This window comes from Nicotiana tomentosiformis, chromosome 12, assembly GCF_000390325.3.
Source record: "Nicotiana tomentosiformis chromosome 12, ASM39032v3, whole genome shotgun sequence".
Taxonomy (NCBI): domain Eukaryota; kingdom Viridiplantae; phylum Streptophyta; class Magnoliopsida; order Solanales; family Solanaceae; genus Nicotiana; species Nicotiana tomentosiformis.
The window spans coordinates 68,979,167-68,986,852 of NC_090823.1; the positions used below are offsets into that span (position 1 = coordinate 68,979,167).

At 36.8% G+C, this 7,686-nt stretch overlaps 2 protein-coding genes across 2 annotated transcripts; one reads left to right on the forward strand and one right to left on the reverse strand.

Moving 5' to 3' along the window:
* Positions 1–287: 287 nt before the first annotated feature.
* On the forward strand, positions 288–5,666 carry LOC104106093 (65-kDa microtubule-associated protein 8). The gene is made up of 11 exons (XM_009614571.4): positions 288–614; positions 696–899; positions 1,835–2,092; positions 2,221–2,433; positions 2,694–2,849; positions 2,931–3,090; positions 3,177–3,328; positions 3,410–3,497; positions 3,731–3,804; positions 4,822–4,896; positions 5,127–5,666. The coding sequence occupies exons 1-11, from the start codon at positions 429–431 to the stop codon at positions 5,448–5,450; spliced, it is 1,890 nt and encodes a 629-aa protein (XP_009612866.1). The 5' UTR covers positions 288–428; the 3' UTR covers positions 5,451–5,666.
* A 582-nt stretch (positions 5,667–6,248) lies between these two features.
* Positions 6,249–7,126, reverse strand: LOC104106092 (uncharacterized). The gene has a single exon (XM_009614570.4). The coding sequence runs from the start codon at positions 7,084–7,086 to the stop codon at positions 6,670–6,672; it is 417 nt and encodes a 138-aa protein (XP_009612865.1). The 5' UTR covers positions 7,087–7,126; the 3' UTR covers positions 6,249–6,669.
* Positions 7,127–7,686: the final 560 nt, after the last annotated feature.

Sequence of the window (7,686 nt, forward strand, 5' to 3'; positions counted from 1 at the left end):
AGTCAAGTGCATAGGAGATTTAATACTACCGTAATAAATAAAAAATAAAAAAACAGTATATTACCATGTTCCAACACAGACGAATATGCTGAGGCACTGTATAAAGTACATTACAACTTTTGGATAAAGATTGCTTAGAAATGAAGTTTGGATAAAGCTTCAAGTAGGAATAACAATAGTGCAATCTAAGCTCTCTACATCTGAATAAGAAACTATATCTGACAGATAACGACACAATGCGTAGTGTTTTCTTAAAGCTCAAAAAGAAATTAACAATAGAGAACTAGAGAAGAACTTTCAGAATCAAAAGCCATTGGAACCCTTGAACCCAAAGCTTCACCATCACCTAACCTGACCAACCTTGTCTTTTAAGCAACAATTTCATACTGAAAGATCCCACTTCATCATTCTCTTTTTTTCCTCATATAATGTATTCTAAAGGACATCAAAATTTAATTGATTACCAGAGAAAGACTCTTCTCAGGAGCCCCAGGCTTGTGCTCCCTCCGCTCAGAAGCTGGTCTTCTCATATGGGGTCTGTTCAAGTGCCATTTGGAATAAGAAGTTCAGCATTGCTCGAGACATCATGCGGATATTTGCTGCAAGAATTACAGGCAAGTTCTCTGTTTATAGTGTGCAACATGATGTTACTTAAGTGCATTTGTGGACTAAAGGAATTTTTGTTTGTAAAATAGATGATATGGGATGAAGTGGGAGAAGATCAGTTTGAGAGGGAAAAGGTTTTAGTGGACATTGAACAGGAGTGTCTGGAAGTTTACAGAAGGAAGGTTGACAATGCAAACATCTCCAGAGCTCGACTTCATCAAGAATTGGCAGATTCAGAGGCTGAGTTCACCCATCTCCTTTTATTACTCGACGAAAGATCACTCCCCGGAAGGGTAACTTTCTGAATTCCCTTATCCAGTATGCTAACCACATTTTGTCTACTAGAAAGCTATAACACCAAGGAAATGATGCTTAGAGGGATCACCTCCACATGCATGAAAACGTATAGCAGGGAGATAAATTTTTCTATAAATATCATCAGCAAATTGAAGCAGTGAAATATACTTAAAGGTCGCGCTATATATTCCTTGCTATGAATATTTGAGTTTTCCACAGATAAAAGTGTGTCTATATCAGTCAGCTTTGGCCTCGTGATTCTTTCCACTACCCATTGCTGGTAACATGTCGCATTTTCTTGTCAAATTAAAGTTAATGTGAGTTTTCGGTGATTGTGCTAACCCACCTATGCAAATTCATATACTAGTTGATACGGAATCAAGAATGCTATCAGACTAAATCATACAAAAAAGTGAAAATGAAGGAAAGATGTACAGTCAAAGGAATGAATGAAAATGTGTATGAGCTGATCATGACCAATGAACTATAAATCCACACACTTGAACTTGCTTCTAGTGGCTTAACGGACATCAGTTCCTAAAGTATCTGAGAATATTGACAAAAACTCAGGGTGAAAGGTTAACCAGTCTAAAAACCAACATCAATGCACATCAGTTCCTAAAGTATCTTGAAATATTGACAAAAACTCAGGGTGAAAGGTTAACCAGTCTAAAAACCAACATCAATGCACAACCGATCACCTTCGCCTTCCTTCCCTAACCAGGCGCGCGCACACACTCTGTATTACTATCTCTAAGCATCATGACATGACTTGACAACTATGACTGGATGTTAATTAGATCAATGATCTGAGAGGATACACATATATTGTTGGATTTTCTTTTTTGATAATTCATGCACACCATCGGATATTTTGCATAAGAAATACTCAATGATTTAACCTAAATAATGAGTAAATTTGTACCGGCAGCCAGAAAAGATGACTGGAACACTAAAGGAACAGCTAGAGTCAATTGCACCTGCTCTGAGAGAGATGCGAATCAGAAAAGAAGAAAGGGTGAAAAAATTCAGAGCTGTTCAAGGACAAATTCAGAAAATTTCTGCTGAAATAGCAGGCCAATCAGAGTACAATGATTCATTATCAAATGTTTTACTAAATGGGAATGATCTATCACTAAAGAAACTAGAAGAGTTCCAGAACGAGCTTCAGCGGCTTCAAAATGAGAAGGTATTATTGAGAAACTTAACTGTTGTCCTGGTACTAGCTAAGATGCCCATCAAATGAAAGGTTATGAACTTTTTGTTTACCCCTCCATCTTTTTTTCTCCGTTTACCACTCTGTCCTTGACATCAAAGATTGAGAGGCTTCAAAAGGTTGAAAACTACATTAGCATGATCCGGTGCTTAGCAGCAACGCTGGGAACAGATTCTTCTTTGATCATTACAAAGGTCCATCCAAGCCTGAATGAATTATCTGGACTATCAAAAAACATTAGTGACAGTATATTGGAAAAACTTGACAGCACAGTTCAGTTACTAGAAGCAGATAAAAGAATACGGCTTGAAAAGGTAATCTCATCAACTCTGCACATTCCATAGCTAAAACAAGTAGGCATTTATTCTGAACATGTAGTTAACAACTCATGACAAATGCAGAAATTTTTAAATCGTATTTGAGAAGCCACTGACTAAGCAAATTGTAAGTGAAACATAATTCAAGTGGGTCAAACTCTGTGTTTTTCTTTTTTTAAACAGTATAGGTATAAGGATCAATACAAATTAATAGATCAGCAGAATTGCTGTCCTCACTGTGCGGTATTTATTTGTAGCTTCACCAACTAGGGAAAGCGTTGACAAACTTGTGGAATCTCATGGACACACCCCAGAAAGACCGCGTGATGTTCTCTAATGTCACTGCTTTGATATCATGGTCATCAGAAGATATCTCCATTCCTGGAAGCCTTACTCTGGACATAATCCAGCAGGTCAGTGTCTTTATAACTATAGATTATTTATTCTCCAGTACTACAAGGCAAGAGATTTGAAGTTATTTCAAAATTTCCTAGGCTGGCACAGAAGTCAGGAGACTGGATCAGCTAAAAGCAAGCAAGATGAAAGAGCTTTTCCTCAGAAAACAAATAGAGCTCGAGGAGATCTGCAAGCGATCCCACATGGAAATTCCCTCACGGCCAGAGATGGAAAATATAATTAAACTAATGAACTCTGGTTGGTCTAATTTTAAGTGTTCCATTATTCAATTATTAAAGTGATATACTGTTTTAGAAATTGAAACTGACCAAAACCTCCAAAAGGGGAGATTGACCATGCTGACCTCCTCACGAGCATGGATAAACAGATATCACAAGCACAAGAAGAGGCATCTAGCAGGAAGGCTATAATGGAGAAGGTAGAAAAATGGATATTAGCTCGTGATGAGGAACGATGGTTGGAAGAGTATAGCAGGGTCAGTTGCTTTCCCTATGAGACTGAGTAGCATATTCACTTTTCTTCATCAACTTTTCATTTTAGACATGCATATCTTTAGGACGACAACCGGTATTCTGTAAGTAGAGGTGCTCACAAGAATTTGAGAAGAGCAGAACGAGCCAGAGTCATGGTTAACAAAATACCAGGTATCAAAATATTTTCTTCCAATGGCTTGCAATCATCAAAATCAGCTAGTAATTGGCAGCCATAAAGCCTCTACAGTGGCTTAACAAAGCTTAGATCAATTAAAAGCTGTGCTTCTACAAGTTAGTCAGATCCATTATGTAATCGAGTAAACAAGCTGGAAACTTTATTAGAGTCTTCATCTAGGATTTGTTCATTTCATTGCCTTCTTCTTTTCTTTTTTTTAAATATGCAGCTTTGGTGGATATGCTGATAGCAAAGACTAAAAGCTGGGAGGAAGAAAGAAAGAAACCTTTTGTATATGATGAGGTAAGAACTTAGTAACTCATCACCAAGTAAAATATTTTATTGGTTAGCACAAAGAATTACTCAAAGTTCCATACAAAGTATATGAGCTCATGTCTATCGTTTGAAGTTAAGAGAAGCTCACTTGGATTTATCCATGGATCTCTCTCTCTCTCTCTCTCTCTCTCTCTCTCTCTCTCTCTCTCTCTCTCTCTCATATGTGTGTGTGTGTGTGTGTAGAGAAACCAAGAAAAGAAACGGCCAATAAAAATTATGTCCCCCTTTAATATTTCTAGATGTGAAAATACTCAATATGAAGCATTGCAAAATGTAATAGAAATGCAGTCAAACCTTAGCATCTTAATGAACTAGCAATAGGCGACATTAACCATGTTGGGGTTCAAAAGAAATACAAAATAATTTGATCAGAAACTAGTGATGCAATGAAAAATATTGCAGAATTTAGTCGAATGTATTTTCGGAGAAGGGTGAAATAAAAGATAATATTACTAACTGCACCTATGTCAAGGCATGCATTGGATTCCAGTGCTCCATTTCATAAGAGAAAAAGGATATCTAAAGCAGAGGCTAAAGCAGAGGCTGCGCCGAAGAATCTTGATTGACAGGTAAAATTGATAAACATGCACAGTATCTAAGGACATGTTCATCGAGAGAACCCAACATCAACTATGACTCGGATACTACTAGGAAGGACAATAGGCCCAAGAAAGAGATGATATGAACAATAGACCTTCAATTTGGTGTTGCAACCAGAAACATAGAGAAGGAAGAGGATTCTTTTCCTAACATTAATTAACTAGATGAAGATTAGCTACTGCTAGAGTTAAAGTGACCTGGCCATATTCTAATATTGCCAGGATAGCTGAATGCAATAGAATTACACTCTGAGAAAGCAACAAAATGAATTTCTGATCTGTAAAAAACTACAGTTGTGCAGTATACCTATTGGCCCTCCGCCAATATATTGATTCAGTCATCATCCCTATTCATCTCTTACATGCCAGAAGTTCCTGACCCCAGGTACCGCTACTTGCAATGTTGGAGGAGTATAATTTTCTAAGGAAAGAAAGAGATGAAGAGAAACAAAGACAACGGGTAAGCACCACGACGCATATAAAGAATTTCCTTTGTTATTTAAAGTTTCACTTTTCTCTGCCTCTATGTACATTATTCAACTTCCAATTTTTTCAACAACAAAAAAGTCTCAATTCCACGCTAGTTGGGGAATTTCCAATCTATACTAACATTCACATAAAATAAATGAATAGCGAATACCTCAACTTAATCATTATCTCCTTTTACAAGAAGTAATGTTGCTCTTGCAGGAAAAGAAGAAAGCGCCGAATCAGGTGCCGGTTGGACAAGAAAATCTCTTTGTTCTAAGGCCAAGCACCAGCAGCAAACGTATATCTGGTGGAAGCATAAATGGAGGCTTCAACAAGGCTACACCTTTGAATAGAAAGTCTTCTTTGGGTATACAACAGCTGGGATCAACGACCATTAACACACCACAACAAAGCATTTCTCTGTTAAAGGAAGCAAAGAAAGAACACCATAGAAAGATCCTTACCCATAGTCGCTTTGCTTTTCATCCAGGAGATGATTCAGCTTCAGTAGTCTCATCATTTTCAGGCCCCTTTTCACCTTAGCTTCTGTGTATGGTTAAAAATTTTGAATTTATTTGAGTTCACTAACCTGATCAATCTAATAAATAATTCCTTAGTAGGGAGGTAAATTCATGCAAAGGGATAATTTACATTGTCGAGGCTTTCTGCAATTTATTACAAAGGACACCAATAGACAGCTGGAAAAGTTTGTTGCGGAGTATCTGAAAATAAAAACCCATATAGAGTGTCTTGTCCCCTTGTTACAAGCATCAATACATTCACTCCCTCTTTTGTGCTCTAAGGCTATACTTTGTTGACCGCTTTTAATATGTGTGTGTGTATATATATAAACACACACACACACATAAAAAAACACATAAAGATGATCTTACACAATACACATCATGCAAGGGGAATGCTGCAGTTTGGTTTGGTCACCCATGGGATCTTTTTGGAAAGATCACAAAAGCCTGAATCTTATATCAGCAGCATAAGTTTAATGAACAATCTGCCTTCTTTTGGAGATCTTATTTGAACATATAAGAGCATAATAAGGTAAAACATTCATCTGTTAATGATTGACGAAGTGGAGTCCACGTGAATTATTCATGCAATTTACAACATTTTCACCCACATTAGGAAGGCTTAATTAAGGTAAACAGCTGTTCTATGCAAATGGATTAAACTGTCACCAAGTTTAGTGTTCATTCATCAAATCAGTAAGCCACTAATGCAATGGTGGCTACAGGCTTTCTTTTACAGTCTGATAGGTAGAGCAAGCCATGGTCAAGTGCAAGATAGGGAAAAAAAAACAACTAAGGTGAAACAGAGTTGGCAGAATTGAGTCAAAATGTCTGGAGGCATTTGTTGAATGAATTGATGGGATACATAAACATCTTAAAGTTCCGCAATGAACCTACATTATACAAGGATTTCATACTACTTAACAAATCTCAGAAATAATAACCTTTGGACGACTCGTGTATGGATCATTAATCAATGAAGGTGCACTATAATGTTTAATCAAAACATATATGCAATGCCTTTGGTCCTCGCCACGTCGATTCTATTCATACATAGCTCACACCCAAGGTTACAAATTAGTACCAATAGATACAGCAATACTCCTCAACAACAAAAGTCTGGAAATCATAGATCCGCCCTGGCAACGCATAATAATAATAATAATTAGTCTAGGAAAATAAAAACTTCTTTTCAAATAATAATCATAAGCTCTACTCTGAAATGTGAGCAGCGAGTTTTAAGTGGACTTCTGAAAGAATGCCTCGATTCGTCGTGTTCCAGTAGGAAGCAGCTTCTCTGTTGATAATCGAGGACGATTTTGAACCTTAGGAGAAGGATCAGATGGTTGTGAAGGCACGGGAAGCGAGTCGAGAAGGAAATCGCTCGTAGGTTGATGCCTTTTCACGGCAACTCTTAAATGCTCGAGCTTTATGGTTTTTCTCTTCTTTTCTAAGGCGACTTGCGCTGACTTTTCCGTTAGGACTTCGAGGAAAAGCTCGGTGGAGCTAGCGATTAGATGTAGGGCTTCTGAGTTCACCTTGTTGATGTCCTGATCCAGTTTCATGATTTTCTTCACTCGGCCTAACGGCATCTGGAGTTGGTGGACTTCTCCGCCGGCCGCGGTGGAATTTTTTTCTTGATCTTCTCCGGCCATTTGTCTCCCCGTGAGCACTCTGATTGTCGAAGAGGACTAAACTACGAAATTGGTATTTAGGGCTTCTGGGTTTGGCGGGAATTAGTTTTGGCTTTCGCGCCAAAAGGTCGGTTTCTCACTTTGGTGTTTGGAAAACTGAGTAAATTCCATTTTGGTTCCCTAATGTTCAGAGTTTTACTTTGGTTTGGGACTTAAATTTAAGTATGTATATATTTGTAATATCTTGATATTTGGCTTAATATTATGAATAATAATTTTTTTGTCCTAAAATTGTTAAGTGATTTTTTATTATACGGTCGCTTGGTTTAATATGATGTCTTTGCATCTCCTTTTATTATGTATATAGATAGTATAATATATAGATACCTCCTTTAATATAACATAGATAATATAGATTTCTTACTTCGTCCAAAATATATATTTTTATTATTATTTTGTATAAAATGTATCAATAATTTTAGAATGTTTTTCTACATTATATGGAATAAGTAATTAGACTTTACTTCTATTTTATTTTCGATATGAGGTTTTGATTTTTATATTTTATACTATGTTGCTTGTAATTATTTCAAATTTATATTAGACTTTTCTTCTTAAATT

Excerpts from the sequence above, each read along its gene's own strand:
- LOC104106093 (XM_009614571.4), top strand. The coding sequence starts at position 429 with ATGTATTCTAAAGGACATCAAAATTTAATTGATTACCAGAGAAAGACT. Across the intron at positions 615-695 it reads ATTTGCTGCAAGAATTACAG|ATGATATGGGATGAAGTGGG; the intron begins GCAAGTTCTCTG and ends TTTGTAAAATAG. Across the intron at positions 3,091-3,176 it reads AATTAAACTAATGAACTCTG|GGGAGATTGACCATGCTGAC; the intron begins GTTGGTCTAATT and ends AACCTCCAAAAG.
- LOC104106092 (XM_009614570.4), bottom strand. The coding sequence starts at position 7,086 with ATGGCCGGAGAAGATCAAGAAAAAAATTCCACCGCGGCCGGCGGAGAA.